At 38.9% G+C, this 22,458-nt stretch overlaps 2 protein-coding genes and 1 long non-coding RNA gene across 5 annotated transcripts in view; 2 read left to right on the forward strand and 1 right to left on the reverse strand.

The window, feature by feature from the left end:
• Positions 1-601: 601 nt before the first annotated feature.
• On the reverse strand, positions 602-10,919 carry LOC112161721. The gene is made up of 4 exons (XR_002921942.2): positions 10,498-10,919; positions 8,529-8,751; positions 8,046-8,251; positions 602-5,295 (listed from the first exon to the last, which is right to left on the reverse strand). It is a non-coding gene; the product is annotated as an uncharacterized LOC112161721 (long non-coding RNA).
• Positions 4,516-8,895, forward strand: tbxtb (T-box transcription factor Tb). Its single transcript, XM_024297107.2, has 8 exons — positions 4,516-4,754; positions 4,832-5,096; positions 5,177-5,311; positions 5,764-5,825; positions 5,898-5,959; positions 6,028-6,204; positions 8,100-8,226; positions 8,487-8,895. Exons 1-8 carry the CDS (start codon positions 4,549-4,551, stop codon positions 8,755-8,757), a joined length of 1,305 nt encoding a protein of 434 aa, XP_024152875.1. The 5' UTR covers positions 4,516-4,548; the 3' UTR covers positions 8,758-8,895.
• A 951-nt stretch (positions 10,920-11,870) lies between the features above and the next one.
• Positions 11,871-22,458, forward strand: part of pde10a (phosphodiesterase 10A) — a 66,455-nt gene continuing 55,867 nt past the window's right edge. For all 3 annotated transcript variants that reach the window (XM_024297102.2, XM_024297104.2, XM_024297103.2), the window contains exon 1: positions 11,871-11,997. In XM_024297102.2, coding sequence (XP_024152870.1) covers positions 11,925-11,997 — 73 coding nt within the window. In that variant the 5' untranslated portion in view covers positions 11,871-11,924. The remainder of the gene's footprint in view (positions 11,998-22,458) is intronic.

Genomic DNA, 22,458 nt, shown 5'->3' on the forward strand with positions numbered 1-22,458 from the left:
GCAGACAAAGTGTGTTTTCACCTGAGTGTGCAGTGTTATCGGGCGTGAGCCGAACCAAATTATGGCGACTCTTGAGAAGTAACACACCACTAGGAATATATTAACAACACAAGAGTGTGTCCGCATGACACCTCAGAGACCACGAGCTGAAAAGGGGTTTTCTTTGAGATCAAATCCTCAGACACGGACGGATTTTCATTCAGTTTGTTACAAAACACAAACTTTTTAAAATAAAACCCAGTCTCTGACTTTTATCTTATAGATACCAGGTTTTGATTTATATATTGAATGGATTTGAAACCCAACTAAACTAACTAGCAAAATGGAGCTTCTTCTATGTTACTGTGTACAGTTTATCCATTCATTACTTTGTTCAAGCTCTCAATAATAGTTCAACTTTATTTTTTTTCTGAGTATTTCATTATTCAAATCAATGTGAATGAGGAGCAGATGAAAAATACAGTTGAAAAAGCTTGTTTTAGTGATGTAGAAAATGTGCTGCTCTGCTCTATTCTGATGCATCCACTAGACCCGTACGCCTTGGTTTTCCTCATCCAAGGATCAAAACTGTGCAACCAGATAGATCCAATGTTGCTCACCATTTTTTTTTTTTTTTGGCTTTGGTAATGTCAGGTTGGGGGTTTGAAGGGCTGTAAGTTAGCGGGAGAGAATGTAAACAGAGAACTCTCAGTTATGAGAGGGGAGACAGTCCTACCCATAACTCAGAGGTGAATGTCTGATGAACTACTGCCGTTCTGCAGAAACTATGTCCTAGAAGACAGTTTTATCATCATTAGTTTTTCCCAAATTACAGGTGAAACACAAACAAATTATGAAAAATAGTAGAAATTAAAACGTGTTGATCAAATAAGTCAGAAAAACTACAAGGATTCTGGTTCAAACACTGATGCGTCTGGAGAAATGTTGATGCAAACAAAAGTGGGATCCTGGAGAAGAGGTTATGTTGAGGTGTGGAGGATGAGCACACACAGAAAAGCATGTGGATTCACTTTTTCCTCTCACTCCTGTGTCAAAATATCCCTGAACAAACAGAAGATGAACCTGGCTGGAGGAAGAGCGGAGGAAGGCAAACAGACGGGCCAGCGCCAGTCGCCGTTACTCACCACAGCCCTGAAATGTTCTCCTGGAGAGACCTGTCCCACCATCACTGTTTTTCCAGTTTCAGTCACGTACTCCTTCGTTCTTCTATTCTGTGTTTCATTTGAGTCTTGAAGTTTTCTGTTTCTTTATTTAGGATAAAGGTGGAGAAGCTCTGATCTCCATCACATAATTCAAATGTATCGTCATTATTTTGTAATTTATATGAAAGTCACAGAAACAAAAATGTTACATTTGAAGCCGTTTCTAATTCTGAGGTCTGTAACCTTTAAAGTTAAAAGAGCCATTTGGTTTCTTACTAATTAAAACACAGCGAGAGTCACAAATTCACTTCACATTTGGAAAAACACTCTTTATTTTATTTTGGTCATGAAACTTTCATTTCTAAGATAAAAGTTTTCAATAAAAGCACTATAATGATCAATATAGTAATAAAGTGATATAGTTTTCAATATATAACAGTTTTCACTTCTTTTACTTTTGACATAAGCACTGCTGCAGATTTACAGATAGTGCACCGTCATCTTTTTTCTTCTTTTACTATCCAATATAAACATGACAACATTGATGTAGAATGCAGTTTTTTAAAAACGTATTGTAGCCTATATAATTCATTTAAACATCTTTGCCTCTAACAGCAACTAGACACTGTTGTGCATCAATATGTGCATCTGTTTGTTCATTCGTCTGACATTTTAAGAATATAAACATTAAAATTTATGACAACTTAACCAAAACTTCAAAGTCTGACTCCTATCGTCTTTTGATCAGCTCCTGATTTATCATGATATATTTTTTTTTAATAATAAGAAATGCAGTTTTGATCTTAAATTCTTTAATATAAATCCTCCACCTTGAGAAAATTGCTAGAGAAACACAATTTTCACTGGAGTAGGTCCTTAAATTGTTGGCATTTTCTTCAAAGCGAAGTGAAAAGACAGTAAAGAGTATCGCTCCAGGGCCACAGGTTGCTGGTTTTTGCACTAGTTCAGAGAATAGTAAGTAAAAGTGAATGGTGTGACTCCATCCTGTAGTCCATGAGCCTTTTTTTTACTGTTTTGTTTGCATAAATAAAGTCACAGGAAGTTTGAGAAAAAAGTCATAAAACATAAACATTTAAATGATCTCACATCCACATACAGTAAGTACAACTGAAAAATACATTAATTACTGCTTCAATCTTCTCAAAATCAACTGAAATGAAGCATAAGAGGTTAAAAACCCAACTAGAGATCCTTCTTAACCTCTTTAACAAAAATACAAACTCTTTGCAACTAGGCTTTAAGTACTTTTCTTTGTGTTGTTAAATCTGATATGTGACTGTGATCAAGCCCCCCCTAGAGGATTTTTGGTGAACTGGTAGCTTTTATTCATTTTACTTTACCATGTGCTTCAATCTGGAAGCCAGAGGGCTGTCCTTTGGGTAAATCCTGCTGGCACATGAATAGATTAGGGATGTAAATTCAGCAACAGGAAGCGGCCTGGTGTGACGGTCCGCACCAGGTGGGGTGTTGGGAATAAGAAACACAGGCACCAAATGAAACACTGGGGCTGTGAAAAATGACGCAAGTTTTCTCACGCCGCAGTTACCACGGTGCATATCTGCAAGCTGTGAGATTTAAAAAGATCAGTCAGGAGAAAGCGGATCCACTTCAGAGCAGCACTGTCCCATCATCTCAGTAACGCAGAAACCCTTCTAACTGCTCTTTAAACAGGCTGCAGTTTGTTTTTCTCTGCTTGCTGTGAACTCGACTCCAGACTGTTGGACAGAGAAACAGACTCTGAGCTGGCAGGACGGACACGGCGCCCAGGATTCAGTTACACTAAGGAAACGTGCACATATGCAACACATGATTTACACACAAAGGTAAACATATTTTTTGGCAACCACCATAGCAACAGTGTCACTGAGGCTCTGTATGTAAAAATGATGGCTGTGCCAATCAGATGTGAATCACTTGCAGTAATGCTGCATACTTAAATCATCCTAACAAAGTTTTAAAACTTTTTTTTTAGACATTTGAAACTTGATTTAAGACACAAAAAACTCAAACGTTATTTGTTGTTTTTGGTTCAATTTATCTTATTGATAAGTTCCATAAAAGCCAGACTGACAATCATTATTTTGGAAGCAAAATATTCGATTTAGGTTCTAAGAATAAGAGCTAGTTTTAGATTTTATGAAGATTTATTGAGATGGGGCAACTTGTAAGATTGCATTATTATTTTCTTCACATATTCATCTAAAATAAGTCATTTACACTCATTATTACATCAGTTACTGAAATCAAAAGGAACTGTAATAAGCTTCACAAAGAAATACAAACCATTTGGTTAGAAAAAGCCAAAGAAAACAAGCTCCATAACATTCAATTTGATCTAACAATTAGCTTTTTTAAGCTTTTTGAATTCTTGTGTCTAGAAATGGATATCTTATAAGATTTCTTCTGTTTCTTGCACCTTCAGACGGTTTAACTACTTTCTAATGATTTTCCTCTTAAAATTATTGTACTTTTTCCTATTTTTAGACTGCCTCTTTTTGCAGACTTCTCTTGGACCAAAACATTCAAACCTATACTTTAATTACAAGTTTTCAATGAAAACATTGCAGACGTTGACCCTTTATGTTTTTTGTTCTTTTGATTTTTTTGGTAAAAAGTAAAAGAAAATGTCATGCAAAAGTCAATTTTTCTTAATATTCTGTGAAAAATGTGAAACTTAGACTGCAAAAACAGGCCGTTATAAGTTAAAAAATGTGAAATTGGTGTGACTGAGCAAATAAATATAAATAATCCATCAATTTGATAAGAAAATAGTTTTACCAAGAATTCCCATTTTATTAAAAAAAAAAGTTCTGGTCATTAAGACGTGTTTTCTTAAACTAATTGTGTTGAAAAAACTTTTTTTCTGTCAAGACACAAAATATAACATTTTTCCTTAGAATTAAATTCTTCCATTGTACAAAAAGTTTGTATTTTCTGCATCTAAAGTTATTGAGAGACTAGTTGTAAACTAATTAAGAAAGTTGTAAAAAGAACAGGATTAGCACATTTTTCTCGGCTTACATTGTAAGGATAGAGTCTTTTTATCAATAAAAAGGAAGAGGAAGCAAGAAGTCTCCTTCTGAGAGTCATGCTGGTCTACAGTAGCTTCTGCAGGTGTGGCTTTGATCTAAGTGTCAATATTTACAGGTAGATGCAATAAAGACGGTTAAACTGCTTCTTTCAATCGCTGTCATCCTGTGAGGCTCAGATACGGCCAATCCTCATCCAGCCCGCACACATCAAAGGGAAGGCCAGCCAAGCACGTGACCCGTGCGTCTCCTCTCCTCATATATCCCGCTGCTCCTCCTCATGCCCGGCACTGATGAGGCTGGAGACCTGAAAACAGGGACAGTGGACGGGAGTTTGGTTCAGCTGAGTGAGCAGGATGGCGTCAGGCGCGCGGGAGTGCCCCAGCAAGGCCGTCCAGTACCGGGTGGACCACCTCCTCAGCGCCGTGGAGAGCGAGCTGCAGGCCGGCAGCGAGAAGGGGGACCCCACGGAGAGGGAGCTGAGGGTGTCCCTGGAGGAGAGCGTCCTGTGGCAGAAGTTCAAGGAGCTCACAAACGAGATGATTGTCACCAAGAATGGCAGGTGAGCCCCGGCTATGGAAGCAGACGCGCGTGCGTAAAACCACCTCCAGTCATTGGTTTTTGGTGTTGTCTTTGAAGGCGCATGTTCCCGGTTCTGAAAGTGAGCGTGTCCGGACTGGACCCGAACGCCATGTATTCTTTTCTGCTGGACTTTGTGTCGGCGGACAACCACAGGTGGAAGTACGTGAACGGGGAGTGGGTCCCCGGGGGCAAACCGGAGCCCCAGACTCCCAGCTGCGTCTACATCCATCCGGACTCTCCAAACTTCGGCGCGCACTGGATGAAGGCGCCGGTCTCCTTCAGTAAAGTCAAACTCACCAACAAACTCAACGGCGGGGGTCAGGTGAGGTGAGGTGAGGGGGGTCACTGCTCGGCACGCGCTGAACGAGAGCCGTTCGTTAACGGGGGTGGTGTTGCTTCCAGATCATGTTAAACTCTCTGCACAAATACGAGCCGCGCATCCACATCGTGCGCGTCGGAGGCCCGCGCAGGATGATCACCAGCCACTCCTTCCCAGAGACGCAGTTCATCGCTGTCACCGCCTACCAAAACGAAGAGGTGTGAACACTTTGATCATTTGAACATTGAAAACAGTGTAATATTATTACTTTCTGAACCACATTTTATTAAGAAATGCAAATTTACAAATGTTTCTCATTATTTGTGGAATTCATTACTACAATTTACACTCAAAAATGTCTTTGTACTTCCCTGTTTAATGAGTCATTTCTTCTATTGTTTAATTTTATTTTATTCTTTACCATTTTTCAACTAAATTATTATGCACATGTCCTTTAGTGTAATTATTTTGTGTAAAAATGTTAACTATGTTCTGGATAGACTCCTCTATATTCTCTGTAGATGTGTTAATATTCAATGAAGTAAAAAAGGCAGGGAAATTTAACAAAAAAAGAAGATGTTTGCCTTTTATAAACACAAATGATTTGTCATCAAGTGTATTTTTTACTGTTTTCCCACTCTGTTAATCTTTTCATGTTATTTTTCTTTAGATAACAGCGCTAAAAATAAAGTATAATCCATTTGCTAAAGCTTTTCTGGATGCAAAAGAGAGGTGAGATTTCAGCATTATAAAAAACTAAAAGTTCTGTTAGTATCTTGTCAAAATAAACATTATTGTCTGCAGGAGTGACCATAAAGACACCAGAGAAGACGCCCCTGAAAACCACCAGTCTGGCTACTCTCAGTGTAAGTTTCAATTGATGCTCCTTGATGGATCCAGCCCGGTTCCATGGTGTGTTCTGTGTTTGGATCAGTAGGCAGCTGGTTTATCCCGGGTTCAGGTGCCCTCTGCCCTCCTGCCAGTCCCCACAGCCAGTTTGGGAGTCCCATCTCCCTCTCGCCGTCCCACGGCTGCGAGCGCTACTCCACCCTGAGGAGCCACCGGTCGGCGCCGTACAGCAGCCCTTACGCCCATCGGACCAGCTCGCCAAGTGAGTGTCTCCCTCGCACCCCAACAGAGAGGAGCCACTTCCTCCCCCTTCTATTAACAAGAAACTCAAACAAGTGTTGCTGCTGAGTGGGGAATGGTTTGAATTCCTCTGCTTTTGTGTGAGCTGAGCCTCGGAGTTGTAAAACGTTTGGCTTCAGAGAAGATTCACCTTTAACTGTCAGTCCTGCTCGCTTAGAGGTAACTTCACTTCAAAATAAAACTACTTATGTAAAAGATTTCCAAATTAAAACAACATTTTAACAACTGTTTATTTCTTTCATGAAGAGTAACACAATAAATCATCTTCATGACTGGAAAGGAGAAGTGAGAAGAATTCTTATTTTATTTCTGCCCCATATCAAAGTATACAGAAAAAAAGACAAAAATCTTGATGATAACTACGCAAAACACATTTTATTATATTTCTTTCTTTTTTTATAATATATTAACTTAGATAAAAGTTTATTTGAACAACTTTTCAGAACTTTTTGTCGGGAATTCCAAACTTTTACTCTAACGAAAGAAAAACATGTTTTCTTCAATGACCTTCTCAGACAAAATCATGTTTTTATCATGATATTCTGGTATTTCTATATTGATGAAGAAGAAAGTTAAGCTTAAAATTGCATTTCTGAGTATTTCTTTGTTCAAATTGTTGTAAAACAGGCGTGGGCCAAAAAACAAAAAAAGGTGTTTGAAAAAGGTTGCATTCGGTGAGCTACAAGCTCATGATCTCTCTCAAGCTCTCTGATGTATCCACTAGAAGACAAATAGATTAAAGTACGTCTTCATTTTCCTCATCTGAGCTGGAATCTAGCACAAAACTGCACGGTGGTTAGCTCCAGTATTGCTCGCCATTTTTGTTGCACCGCTAATGTTAGGTTAGGTTGTGAGGGGCTATAAGCTAGCAGGAGAGAGTGTAAACAGATGGATGATGGGAAGTGGTGGTGGGCTTACTTTGTGTGAACAGTCCCACCCACAACTCCGAATTTCTAATGAACTCCTGACACTCTGTAAAAACTCTGATCTAGAAGATGACAAGTTTTTTGGTTTTGGCTAAAAACATCATAATCATAACTAAAGGACCACTGGGAATGCTTACAGATGATCAAAGTCATTCTTTAAGTAAAAAAAACTTAAAATCACTTCTGTGGGATTTTTATCTTCAGAAGTAAAAACAAAAAAACTTTTGTAAGATTTAAGCATGACTAAAAAAGTTTGTTGTTCTGCTAAATTTCAATAATCCTGACTTAATAATAATGCCTTTGTATTTGATTTTATTAACTCATTTCTGCAGTAAATGTAACAATTTTATATATATTACCACACAATAATATTGAACAATATAATAAATATAAGCTAATAGAGGTAAAATAAAATAAAGTACATTTAAAATTGCTTTTGAAAAAGCGATGATTAAAACAAATGTAAAATCTACACTTTTTTGAATCTGGTAAGCAGAGAATATAATTTAATATTTTGGTATTTCCAGATACAAAAATAAAAGATTTGGAGAATAAAATGACAATATTTTATTTTACTTTATTTTTTTACTCCTCAGTGCATCAGTGATGCTTCATAACTGACAGTATGTTGTCTGTGACAGATTTAGAAATTTTGTTGCAGACGTGCAGATAAATTCCATAGATATCCTTATTGATTATAATTTGTTCTATTAGTTTTAGAGATGTTGTGTTTTCCAATGATAAAATGTAATATATAAAAAGACCTACTTGTTATTTAAGAGTTGTAGTTTTTCATTGTACATAGCAGTAATATTACTCTTAGAAGTTAAATACAAACAGATGGTTACTATATTAAATGTAGATCATTGCGGCTCACCTCTTCCTCAGAGTGTCATTCGCTGCGATGTGTGACGATGTCTTTGTGTCGCAGCAGATTACTCCGAAAACACGTCCTCCTGCCTGTCGATGCTCACCCCTCATGATAACTGGTCGAGTCTCCAGATGCCGGCACACTCCGGCACCATGGCCCACAGCTCCCCCTCCGGAGCCAGCTCCAGGTCTGCTCACCTCTCAGCTTTTCACCTGTTCAGCATGGAAAGCTAAATTAAAGACTTTAAAGATAAAATATATACATGTTGTTTCAATTATTATTATAAAAGTTTTGCTAAAAAGTCTTTAAATGCTCTTCAAAATAAAAGTTCCTCCAACAGTTTGAACTAGAATGTGAATTTAGTCGATAATAAACCACATTTGCCAGGCTCACATCCAAGCCACCCTTCTGAACAAGAAAAAAAAATCTGTTTTTCTCTCTTTGCAGTCAGTACACCAGCCTGTGGTCTGTGAGCAACCCGCCTCTGACCTCAGTGCCCCAGAATGGGGGCATAAACAGCTGCTTTGGCTCGCAGTTCCTCCGAGGCTCCAGCAGCCACTATCCAGGCCTGGCTCACTCCGCCACAGCGCCCTCTGCTGGCTCCCCGCTGTACGACGGCAGCTCAGCAGCAGAGATGCATGATGCTGCTCAGTTTGAAGGCTCTCCTCACGGCCGCGTGCCGTCAGCCTGGACCTCTGTAGTTCCTCCTTCCCTTTGATGAAAACACATGAAATCATTCTGATTTTTAAAAAAGAAGTGACCTTAATAATCAAACCTTGCCTTTAGTTTTTGTCAGTTTTGTTCAGTTCAGGATATTCCCGTTATTTTTTGCTTTTGCATCACATCTATTAATTAACAGTAGTAGCATAAACCAGCCTGTGATGTTGAATAAAAATACATGCTTATATTAAGCAAAACCTGAAAGTCAAAACATAAAACATACAGGATGTGTGTATTATGTAAATGAAGAAAATAAGGAGTGTAAATAGATAAATTAAGCTTTTTGTACCACAATGTTACTGTTTACAAATGTATTTCTGAATCTTCCAAACCGGAACATGTAAGTTTGCTCGATATTTGTCATGCAGGTGATTTGTAACTTTTAATGTTATTAAAGAGTCTCTCTTGTATAAAGTGAAAGTCATTTAGTTGTTTAGTGCGACTCTTAGCAATGATTCTTTGAGCTTTCTAGTGTCTGAAATTCTCCTCTTAATTATTATCATAGCTGCTGAAATTGTTTAATAAGCCTGTAAATCTGACCTCTTCAGAAAGGTTGTCGGTTGGACTTCCTTAAATGTGGTGCGTGAAGACCTTTGTATTTTGTTATCTAAAGCAGTTGCTGTCCTGGGTAGCTCCAATATCACTCGCTTATTTTGTTCCACCGGTAATGAAGCCACTAGCTAACAGCCCCTCACACCCCCATGTGAGGGGCTGTTAGCTAGTGGCTTCCGATAGTAGTGCGTCACTTACAAGCTTGTTCCAACTGCATTTCTTTGTCTACTTCTTCTTTTTTTACAATAATTTGAAAAAAATAGTATGCAGAAATGCAGGTTTAATCTCAGTGTTCTTTATAAATGGTCTGTATCATGAGAAAAAAAACACAAAAACATGTTAAGAACAACTTTTTCTTTGGAGTGGGTCTTAAAGAAAAGTACATTTGTGCAATTAACAGCATTTGTGAATGTCACCATAAAATCAGCTAATCATGAAATTCTCAAATCTTAAATCAAACCATAATGCCTTAAATGTGTTTATTTTTAAAACCAAAATGTTGAAAATTATGTTTCTAGATGGATTTCACATTAAAACCAAGGCTAAATGATACACTTTCCGTGTTCCAGATCATTTCTGTGAAAATCTGCAGTTTTATGTTTATTTGGTACAGTTTTTAAAATCTACAAGAAAGTTACACTCTGTTTTTAACCCTAGATGACACATTATTCCACATCTCTGCTACTCTTTTTAATCAAAGCTAAAGAATCCTATATAAAATACATTCAGTCAGAAATTATTTAAAATTAAAATCACCAAAAGACGTTTGCAGATAATTTTCAAAGTAAAAATAATTTGCTGTCTTAATATATATATATATATATATATGTATATATATATATATATATATATATATGAGTTCTCTCTACTTAGATTTATGATGTTTGGACTCATAAACTGCAAACATCATTAGATTATGACAATCCATCCTTGATGTAGCAGCCAGTATATTGTACTGGAAACTATCAAATAAAGAAAAAGAGAAAGAGACATGAATTTAAAAAAACCTTTAAAAGGCAGAAGGCAGGGTATTTCTCTAAGCCTAATAATCCCATTATGATCGCAATGAAAAAAAGCTTTCTGTCAAACGGTGGGGAGGGGGGGGGGCATTGACGCAAGCATGCCTTGACGTCAGTAGCTGCAGTGAGTGAGAGATGGGAGGGAGGGGGCAGAAAGGCGTGTTTACCTTCAAAAAATACCACAAAACGCATGAATGACACCGCATCTCGTGGCTGAGCGCCGCGTCTCTCATCTGCAGCGTTTCCATCTGACATGCGCATTTAAGGGGGGAAACTTGAAAGGTGTTGCGCTGGAAATCTAAACCAGATGTAGTAAATGGAACACGATCCTCCTGATCCGGGGGTGCTCATAAATAAATCAGCATTCGGGAGAATGAAGTGCGTAAGGGGAAGCTTCCCCAGCTGGGGGGTCAGGCCCTTAATTGTCACTCTCCTGATGGAAAACCTAACGTGCCTAAGCAGTAAGTCACTCACAAATTTGCACATTTCCCCCTCTCAGACAGCAGCTTTGTTTCTGCAAAGAATCCCGAGGCTCTGAGAGCTGAGTCTGAGGAGTAGCGGGGAGGCAAAGCAGTTTTTAAGAAGCAGAGCAGTTGCGTCATTTACGCGCAATGCCAAGAATCTGGTTCCTGCCTCACGCATCTCATTCTTTGGCTTCTTCTTTTTTGCGCAAAGTAAGCCAAGATTGCTCCAACTGGCACAATGCAAGTTTGTTCTATTTATCCGAGTTTCACTTTTGGAGCAAAATGATTTGCGTAAAACGTGCCATAGTCAAATCCAGCGCGCTCTTCTCAACGGCAGGCGGTTGTGAAAGACAAGGAGCTGCACAGAGCCAACGCAGCTGTTCGCGAACTTCAGCTGGGGAGGGAGAATGCTGCCACCAGAGAGTTTTTTTCTCCACGCAATTTGGCATGGAGCGCAAAGGTTGCCAAAGGGACACGTGGTTTAGTGTAGCCTACTTCAGAGGGCTGACTACGTCCTGATAATCTCCGTTTACACTGCGTCTGAAGATACCCAAAGAGTTCCTGTGGTGTCAGCCGTGCGTCATCCACTCCTGATTAGACTTGAAGTCTGACGTCGCCGATCTCCATTGAAGCAAAACCCTTCGTGGAATTTAAAGAATCAAACGCCGTTTTTATTAAAAACATCTGGAGTTCTTTTTTATGGTCGTGGATCAACAAGTTGCCTTAGTGCGTAATTTCCATCAGACTGGGGTTTAATCCATCGCACACGTGATCGACAAATCACTTCAGCTGCAAATATTTCTCATCTGTCAAAGAAGAAAAAAAAAGAGAAATCCGTCCTCGACAGTCATCTTATTACAGCTGGAATCAAAAGCGAGCCGGCTCCATGCCTCCATGCTGCGTCTCCAGATGCTCGCTTGGCCACCGCATGGTAACTTTGCGCGCGCGGTCTGCTGAAAAGGGCGCTCGGTACAGACGGGATCTGAATGAATCGGGCTGAGATTCTCTCCCTCCGCCTCCCTCAGACTGTTGTATGTGTTTTATACCCCGCGGGCTGAAGGTGCTCCACGTTTCTCGGCGCGCAACGATTCAGTTCTGGATCTATCAATCATCGAGGAAGGGAGCAACAAATGTCGAAGAAACGGAAAAGTCCGGACGACCGAAGCTTGGTGGAATCCCAACCGTCACGAGGCAGTGACCAAGGTAGGAGTTCGGGTCAAAAGTGACAGTTTCTGAGGCGGGTTGTTGCATTTCTGTACATTTTCCTTTTTTAATTTTTAAAAATAAAATCAGACTTTTTATCCACAATTATCTTCACATTATCATCAGTATTTGTAGTTTAATATTCCACGGAGTCACGTTTTCTTGTATATATTTTTTTATCTGTAACTTAAAATAAATGACTGCACGTGGAAAAATTTATGAATATAAACATTGGTATAAAAACTGTTTTATTCAAAGCAGGTCAAACACCAAAGAAGCTTGACAGAGATTCATTCACTTAAGAAACTGTAGTTAATGATTAATTCAACATAAACTAATATAATGTCATGAACTGGAAAGTATTATTTATGTACTTTGAACAAACCATTAATCTAGATGTTAATCATTCATTTTTGTTTGTTTCTTCAGAATAATAAAATATGGGTCACTGACACCATTTTTTTTAACTTATAATAAACATTTAATTGAAGAATAATTTTTTGTCAGTTTAGTGTCACAAATTCAGAGATCAGTTGGAAATTTTAATTTCCTTCTACTGTAATTTCCCAACGCCCTAGTGCTGCTTCCTTATACATTTTCCCCCAAATGTTAGTCCACTTCAAAAAGTGTCTGTCTTAGAGTTCGTCTAAGAAAACTGCACATTTGCTTGTTAAAATAAAGTTAAAGTCTTGATATAGTTGTCACACACCTGGATGAGTGAAATTTGTTGTCCACATTTGACCCCTGGGGGAGCAGTGAGCTGCAGACACAGGGCTTTGAAACTGTTTGGTTGTCTAACTCCCCAATCCAACCCCTCAATGATGAAAATGGTGATGGAGGACAAATATATATATATATACATATATAAAATTAAGCTCAAAATTGTATTTCTGATTTTTTTTATTCAAGTAGTTGTCAATATGAAACAATGCAGTTTGAAAAAGATTGTAATTGTGACGTAGAAATTGCTCGCCATCTTTGTTGCACCGCCACTGTTAGGTTTGGGATGCGAGGGCTATAAGCCAGCAGGAGGAAGTGCAAACAGAGAGCTCTCAGAAACAAGGAGGGAAAAAGGAGGCGGGTTGCTCTGTGCCAAGAGTCCCGCCCACAACTCAGAGGCAAATAACTCCTACTGCTCTGCAGAATAAATGTCCCCAAAAAAAAAAAATGTTTTTGTTTTTTTAAATTTTGGGTAAAAACGACATAATCATAAATAATTGACCACTGACAACAATTTTACAAAAGCACAATTTTCTTAAATGATGGGAGCACTGAGTCCCATTTTGATGTTTTTTTGGTATGATTTGAGGAAGGATTTGAACTCACAACTTTCCAGTCTCAGGTTGGACACTCTTCCACTACGCCAGCTTGTTCCAAAAGAACATTTCCTTGTTATCTTTAAAGTAGGATATTAAGGACGGGTCAGCGGGGATTGATAATATCAGGGAACATCCACCATCATGCTCCTCATTTGTTCTTCACATCAGTGTTGTGTTTCGTTGCCAAAAATACAGAAAACATGGAGAGGCTTCTTTCTTTTTCAATTCAATGTAAAGTTTCTGAAAAGTTTGTAAAAAATCAAGTATTCTTAAAAAGTCTACATGAAATATCTTCACTTTATTTATTTCCAAACTACAAAAACAAAAACAGTTAGTACTTGACTTCTTTTGACTAAGTGGGTCAAAGCAGGATGGAGCAGTTGACCTCTTTTGGGAAGGTTGCCGGTTTGGTTCCTGCCTTGCCTGCCCATGTGCTGAAGTGTCCTTAAGCCTCACATAGCTCCTGGTGCTCTGGTCTTCCATGTCAGCTCTGCCACCATCAAAGTGTGAGAGCATGAATGAATACTCGTGACTGCAAAGACACTCAAGTATTTCCAGATACATTTTCCACCTCCGCTTATTGTGTACCATGTAAACCTAAAGACAAACACCGCCTAAACAAACAGTGACAAACTGTTTTTGGAGGTCAGGTCACTTTGAGATTAAACACCATGTGGCATGTGGAAGTCTTAATCCAGTCATGGGGATGGTCACAGAGACTTAGCATAAAAATATGAATCTGTTTTTTGATCACAAAAGCTTGTCCCATCAAGAGTCAATCCTGATTTCAGAAAAGGGAAGGTTTCTTTATCTCCTATCAGACAATCAGTCATGCCAATGTACACATAAATTATGCATTTTAGTGATATATGAAGCAAAACCTAAATCAGGGGAAAAAATTAAAATCTGTGGTTATGCTTCTTAAATTACTGCCAAACACAACAAATCAAGAACATCACGTTTCAGCAGTCTAGCCTTCAAACAATGTGAAGAAACAAACATGTGAGGAGGATTTCTGACGTCCACTTCTGATGTCCATGAATGATCTGTTATAATCCAGATTACATCATATCACTTAAGATGATTTCATTGTGCTCATACATGAAAAACACGTATCCCTATTGTGAGAAATGTTATAATGTAAATGTAAAGACCAGGTTTTTCCACTTTTGATATTTCTCACACTAACTTTCCTTCATCTTTATTGTACTTTAACCTTTGAGGACTGTCTAAACATTTAGTCACAGGGTCCCAGTTAAGCAGAAGTAACCGCTGTGGATACACAACTCAACATGTGTTGTCCACGTACATGGACGCCAGGTTCTAAGAGGTTAATTTTACTCTAATACAAACAAAAAAAACGACAATGCTACATCAATGAATAACAGGACTTTCTGTATTTTAAACATATGGTTTCTGCAGGTCCAAAACAAAGGTCTGACCTGTTTGCGGGGTGGAGTTTGGCTTCATATTTTGTTGGGTCTTTGCCCAAATCAGAGTTTCCCTTTGGTTCATACAGAACAGAGCCGGGAGCTTCCTTCTCCAACCGGGTCTGGCATCTGCGTCTGCTAGGGAGGCTCACACCCACTGGACCTACCCCACTCAAGGTTTTTTTTAATGCTTTAGACCAACGTGAAAAACTTAAAATGCTGTGACATGGAGACATTGGAGAAAACAGGTCACCGACTCTCCTCATTTCTTAAGATCTACTTAAAAATATTAACGCAGCGTCTAACAAACATGTCAGAGGCTTTAATATGGATGAAATTCACAAGTAGTTTTTTGATCCTGGGATAAAAAAATCTAAACATTTTGTTTCACAAAACCAACTTTTACATCTGTAAAATATTTCATATATAGTGATAGAGAATACTAACCATGTAGAAGGAGATGCTCCCCTGTAAATATGAGCCAAACTGGATCCAGGCTATCTTATCAAGAACATGAGAGCCATCCATCCATCCATCCATCCATCCATCCATCCATCCATCCATCCATCCATCCATCCATCCATCCATCCATCCATCCATCCATCCATCTATCCATCCTCAGAATAACCCCCTGTAGTTCAGCTAGAGTCCCAGACCATCTGAGAGATTTAGACCCTCCATCATATCCTTCTAATGAGACTTTAGTGGCACCTGAAAAAGTTGCCCACCTACCTCAACTTGGTCCTCTGGATATAGAGAACCGGCAACTCTATTCCAGCCTTTATTCCTTAAATGTACTCAGCTGGTATTTAAAGACCAACTTCAATGAAAATGATATTTTGGTGTTTGATTGGCATTTTTTTTATGATAAAGGACCTATATGAAGAAAATTAGGCTTAAAACTGCATTTTTGAGTATTTCTTGATTCAAATTGTTGTGAATCAGGAGCAGATTGTAACAGATTGTATTTGGAGTGCAGCAAATACACTGGGCTCAACTCAGAGAGGAATTTTAAATGAACTTCTGATGAAACTATGTCTTAGAAAATAACAAAGGTTTTTTTTAATTTGGGCTAAAAACAGGATAATCATGATTTAAAAATCCACTTGGAACACTTTTACAATAGATCAAAGGTGAACAAAATTGGACTTTAAGAAGCACCAATACATACGACAGAGAAAAGTCATTTCAGTTGCTTGTATCTTGGCTCTTTTGGTCATGATCCAAAACTCATGACCACACGTGAGGATAGGAACATAGATGTACCAGAAAATCAAGAACTTTGCTTTGCAGCAGTTCCTACATCACCACATCAGATCAAAACACTGACCACATTTCTGCAGCCGCTGTACCAATCTGCCAATCACTTTTGACTCCATCCTACCCTCACTCATTAGCAAGACCTCCAGATACATAAACTTCCTCATTTGGAGCAGGAAACTCTCCACCTAGAACAAAGCACATTTTTACAGTTGAGAATTATGACCTCAGACTCAGAAGTGCTAATTTACAATTCATATGATTCACACAACTGTAACACTGAAGATCCTGGTTTAAAGAAGCCAAAAGAACAATATCATCTACAAAGAGCAGAGATAAAATCCTGCTGTCCTCAATCTGGACACCGACTGGCTCCTGGCTGAGCTTAAAAGATCTGTCCATAAAAACAATAAACAGAAAAGAGTTAGAAGAAAAATTAGATCTTTGCTAGAAGACAACAAAATTTGAGGTACTCGGGGTGGACTTCATCTAACCCCTGCCTCTTGCCACTAAGGGAGCTTGAGATTTACGGTCTCCATTACTTCTAGATTGTTAAAGTCCACCTCCATGAAATGGGCTTTGAGTCACCTGCCCTTAACTACTGCCCAAATCACGTCCGTCCTGCAGGTGGTGAATCTACGGGAAGGCTGTCTCACATAATCTCTTTATGACGGGCCCGGCTGGCAGGCGCTCGCCTGTGAGCCCTGACCCTGGGCCTGGCTCCAGGATGAGGCCTCAGTGACGTCTGTACGGCAGACTCAGCGGACCTTGCTTTTAGCATTTCCATATTTGAACTCAACTTACTCTGACTCGTCACCTAGAGCCTGTCCGGCATTGGAAACCTAACCAAGGACATTTTCTCTAGACAGCTAAACCACCAGGATCACTCAAGCTCCAACCACTACAACAGGATGGAGGTTCATAGAGAGGGTAATGTTTTTTAAATACAATTAATGACTCAAGAAGACAATTTCTCACAACATAAATAGAAAAAAACCTTTTTTTAGTTAAAAAATGTATGTAGACTTGGTATTTTGAATGCGACAGAAACATCTTTAAATGTAGTATACGTCCAATTGTTCATGCACAATATTATGTATTAAACAAAAACAAACAAACCCAACAAACTCACCAGTTTACACAGAATCAATAGATCCACCACCCTTAGTCTTTTAGAGGATTCTCTAAAGCAGAGTAGACGTCAGCCACAGGTTGGTTTGTGCATCGTCTTATAATTTTAGGAAAATATGGATTTAGTGAACTAATATTTGACCAAAGTGTTGACAATTAAAACACTGGCAACAAATCACCTTAGTGCCACCAATAAAGCATTTGATCGTTTGCTCCGTCCATTGGATCAGACTCATCAGCTGATAAATGATAGAATATTTGGTGACAGAAATACCCTTTGGTGAGTTCACCAGAAAATATATATATAAAATTATTAATAATTTAGATATTAAAATAAATGTGTTTGTATGCCAGTACAGAGATATCTGTATAATTCTATTTTTATTAAAACCCTCTTTTATATTTTGAATTAATGTTTACGTGAACGTCTGGGATTTAAGGACTTTTAGCAATTTCAAGGAAAAGTGTAGCTACTGATATTCTAGATATTATGTTTTACTCATTGACTGTACATAAGAACTGGACTGAATGACCCCTTCCCCCGATTTTCCAAACAGGGAGTACCCGCTGGCTCCAGAAAACCAAAATCCCATTGACGTTTAAGTGATTCAATTCACAAACGGACCAATCAAATGTGGTCTCACTTCCAACAATCAAAACGTTTGATTGACAGATTTATTGTGACCCATTTTCAGGTGGTATGTGTGTGGACTTGCAACTGATTGGCCAGAGTGGTTGTTATAGAAACGCTGACTCAGACCAACTTGGACCAATCCAGTATCTTGGACCAAACAGTATCTGGTTCCAACATGGCGGCATCCAAATTGCAAAAAAATGGCGACTGAATTGACTTCATTTGTTTGGAACAAAGTTTTCTGTGAGTGAAGTCACACTCACTTGCTCCAGTTCTCATTTACAGTGAATGGTTTTACATCAGAGCTGAACAGTGGTGCAGTGGTTAGCACTCTTGCCCTGGTTCAAATCCTGGCTGGGACCTTTCTGTGTGGAATTTGCATGTTCTTCCCACAAATGCGTGGGTTTTCCCCAGGCACTCCGGCTTCTTCCTGCAGTCCTAAAACACGCTTTGTGAGTTGATTGATGTCTCTAAATTGGCCCAGGTGTGTGAATGTGTGGCTCTGTGACCCATCATTACCTGAGACAGGCTCCAGCAACCCTGTGACCTTGGAAGGAATTTAGTGGGTTGAGAAGATGGATGGATGAAACATAATGACAAAATCTTGACTAAATTATTGAGGTTTGAACCAAATCATAGAGAAAATGAATTGTTGCGACTCTTGTAAATATTGATACCTTTTAAAAACATTAAAGATTTTTGTGAATTTTTTTTGTAATTTTCCAGGAAATATCAACCAATTCTCAATGTTTTATTGATTTTATAAATATATATTTTTTGATTTTATCTTCATGTTTCGCAACCAGATGAAACTTTTCATGCATCCTCTCTACTGTAGCACCAATCACCCCCCCACCTCATTACTGATACGTCACAAGGAACATTACAAAATGGCCTCTGCCCACTTGAACAATAAGGCCCTGTTCCTCCACAGGGCGGGATATCAGCGTGGACAAGGCCAGGCACGACTTCATGCCGCATTCAGACGGTTGAGAGCATGGCTGCTCATTGGTCTGATTGCTTTGTCCTCGTAGATTAAACTGAAGCTGCTCCTCAGCGTCATAAACCTGCATGGCCCTTCAGCAGTGCACCATGTGAGTCTATTTAGCTTGGCCTCGTGCCCACTCTGCTAATAGTGAGTGCTGCAGAAGCCGACACAGCTGTGCGCAACCCCTATGACGCCATAGAGCACTTAGTGTGTAAACCACATTCACCCCCCCACACACATACAGACACACACTCACATGCATCTTCTTTGTGCAGCTTGTGTTTGAGCTGAGCTTATGCAAGAATACCACACAGTGGTCTCACTGTGTACTACAGGGCCCCAAATGATTCCCTCAAAATTGTCTAAACTTCCCATTAATACTCCTTTTTTAGTGGTCACTTATGCATAATTTACAAAGTTGTTGCAATTCTAACCTTTGCACTTTATCGTTTGATATTTGCGCTCTGTGCTTTCATGCAAACAGGCTCTAGATGGGGCTAAAGTATAAAAGGAAAATGCTGAGACAAGAACTCAGCCAATTCTACCTCCAAAAAATTCACGTTATTTTCATTTTTCACACTTTTATTCACTGAATGATTTCTTTATTTAAAGACCCATTGTGATGAAAATTGTGTTTGTACTAGTGGCATTTTTCTTATGATGGAGGACATATATAAAGAAAAATAAGCTTAAAATTTTAATATTTAATATTTCTTTATTCAAATCAATGTAAATCAGGAACAGAGGAAAAAAAATAAAGTTGGAAAAAGCTTCGACAAGCGATGAGCTCCCTGCGTCACTCCATTCTTGACTAGATCCATGTACGTCTTCATTTTCCTCGTCTAAACTGGCATACGAGTCAAAAATGTACGGCTGGAAAGCTCCGATATAGCTCGCCATTTTTGTTGCACTGGTGATGTCAGGCTGGGGTTGTGAGGAGTGATTAGCTAGCATGTAAACTGATGGATATGATATGAAGGGTATGAGGCTACTCCACCTTTAAAAGTCTCAACAATTCAGTTCCGCTCTGCAGAAACTATGTCCTAGAAAACGATACGGGTTTTATGATTTTGGCTAAATAATTAAAAGACCTCTGGAAACGCTTTTAAAATCGATCAAAAGGTGATTAGAGTGGGACTTTAAGTTTTTCAATCATTTTATTATTGTTTTGTATTATTACTAAATGTATTCATTTTTTCTTTGACTTAAGAAGTTAACAAAACTTTTTATTTAGAAGAAGTCTAGTGTGTGTTTGTGTGTGTAAGGAGGAAGTCGTTTTGACATCTGACTGCTTGACCGTCTTGGCTCATACAGACGTCTGCCGTGCTGAAAGACTGACAGCTCCGTTTGTCATCACAAACACTTCTCACCTATGATTAATGCTGACTTTGTTTGGCTTTTGATGATGGCTACAAGCAGGCAGCTACAGCTCACCCTCCATAATAATCCCTCCTTCTTTTCCCTTCGCTTTCATATCATTTTAACCACGAGATTGATTAAAAATGAATCCATTTTGAATTGAAGGTGGAATAGATATAACAGTTATATAAAATTGTGGGGATAATTTTAGATAAAAAAATGTATTGAAAACTTGAAAAATTAATACAATCGGAGAAAGATTTTTTTCTTTTCTTTTCTTTTTTTTTCTTTTTTTTTTTTTTTTTAAATGAAACTGACTAAAAAAGCCAGAACTAAGTTGTGTGTGTGAGTTAGAGTAATGATTTGATGTGGAGACAATGAGGTCATGGCTCAACCCTGCTGCTTGCCAAAGCACCTATAGGATGCGAGCGCTGCCAGCACAGCTGCTGCTTTAGCTGTTTGTTGAGCCACAAAAAGCCAAAAAACCTTTAAGCAGATGTTTTGGCAAAAAATAAATAAATAAATGAAATAAACTAAATACTCTGCCCTTCCAGTCCTGTTTTGAATGCACTTTGACAAGACTGCACAGTCAACCATTTTGAGCGGCTGCATGACGTCAGCAGAGCCAACAAGCAGCGTTTGTTTTGGTTTGTTTTTCCTCCCCCACAGAGCTCCGATCACACACTCATCTTCATTCTCCAAAATCCTCCAGAAACACGACTCTGATATTCAGATGAGTTTCCAACAGAAATGCTGACTTCAGATCTATGAAAACATAAAAAAAAAAAAAATAGTTTTGCATGCATGAGAGATGCATGCAAAACCGTCAGAGAAATCAAGGAAATATTTTCAAATGTATTTCCTTTTTAATTTGCAAAAAACATAAATAGAAAATCATTTTTCAAAATGGAAATGGTGCACAGTGTGAATGTAAGACAGTATTTCCAGTATTATACGATAATAATAAAATATATTAGTGAAAATAAATCGATTTGCTTTAACTCTGGGGGTAAAATCCCTCTCTCGGTGGCTGTGTGTGAGCATTTTCCTGCGTCAGTGAGATGTGATGCACATGAGCTACATTTTGTCGTGCATGTGTGTCTGACAGACGGTGAAGCAGGCATAATTTGTGATGTGGAGGACACGAGGCCCGGGCGGCTGCTGTGAGTGGCAGCAGCAGCATCGGCTGGCCGAGCCTGCCCGCCTCTGACTTCATTGGCTGCGGCTTTGACGCAAAAAGCTGGCTCCCCCCACCCCATCCACAGCCTAACTGTACCACCACCACCACCCCTGGACACTTCTTTCATCACCTTTTTTTTATTCATGCGCCTTCTGCAGTCTCCTCCATTGCTGCTCCACATTTGTAGTGTTTGCACTCACAGAAACCTTTGGCTCTCACTGTACGCCTCTCCCGTCTGCTTCTTGCATGTGAGGGTCTGGAGTCCTTTTGACGGCGAGCTGCATCAAGGAGACGCAGTTTTCAGTCACGCTGAATTTATCAGCGTGCGGCCGTCACAAGCAGATGATAGTTTCCACCCTTTTATTTTATTCATCCAGTGCATTTAAAACGTTGGATTGTACTATTATTTTAATCTGAAATCTGCACAGCTCTCAATGTTTAAGGTTGAATCCTTTATTTTGTCCACAGGTTTTATAAATTTTAGATTTCATTAAGAATTTTTTTATAATTAATTGTCCCAAGATGAAAAAAAAAAATTGAGATGAGTTTAGAGAAAGCTAAAGCTATTGAAATATGTCAGCAGGTTTATCGAGCAGAGTCATAAATCCAGTTTATTTTCTACATATCTTCTGCCTTGATGTTGCGGGTGGTCCACAGCTTCCAGAGGAGCTTACCTCACGGTTTTCCTGTTAATGTTTGCTTAAAGATGAGATCTTCCCTGCAGACGTTAAAGAACCTGCAAATTTAATTGACCACCCAAAGACATATTTCTCCTCTTTAGGAAAGATCAGATTTTATTGTTTTATCAGAAAATCAATTATTACCAACATTCAATTTCGACTTTATTTATTGCACCATGTACATGTTCTAAAGAATAAATAAATGAAAACACTCCGGACAGCTGGTTTTATTTTGAGGATTTTTACATGAACCTGTAAAAATGATGAATGCTGCTCTCCATCCAACAGGCCTCCTACGTCACCCTGCATAAGGCTGTGTTTGCACAGAATAATGTAATTATCAGAGGGTGTGCCTGTAAATGACTGCGGATGACTGTGTGGATGACTGTACCTGGACATTTGGATTAAATAGGACTTGTTGACTTGATTTGTTTGAACATGCTTGGCATTCCTCTTTCTGTGGATGTCATTCAGCTGGAA

The sequence above is a fragment of the Oryzias melastigma genome, linkage group LG15, assembly GCF_002922805.2.
Source record: "Oryzias melastigma strain HK-1 linkage group LG15, ASM292280v2, whole genome shotgun sequence".
NCBI classification, from domain to species: Eukaryota; Metazoa; Chordata; class Actinopteri; order Beloniformes; family Adrianichthyidae; genus Oryzias; species Oryzias melastigma.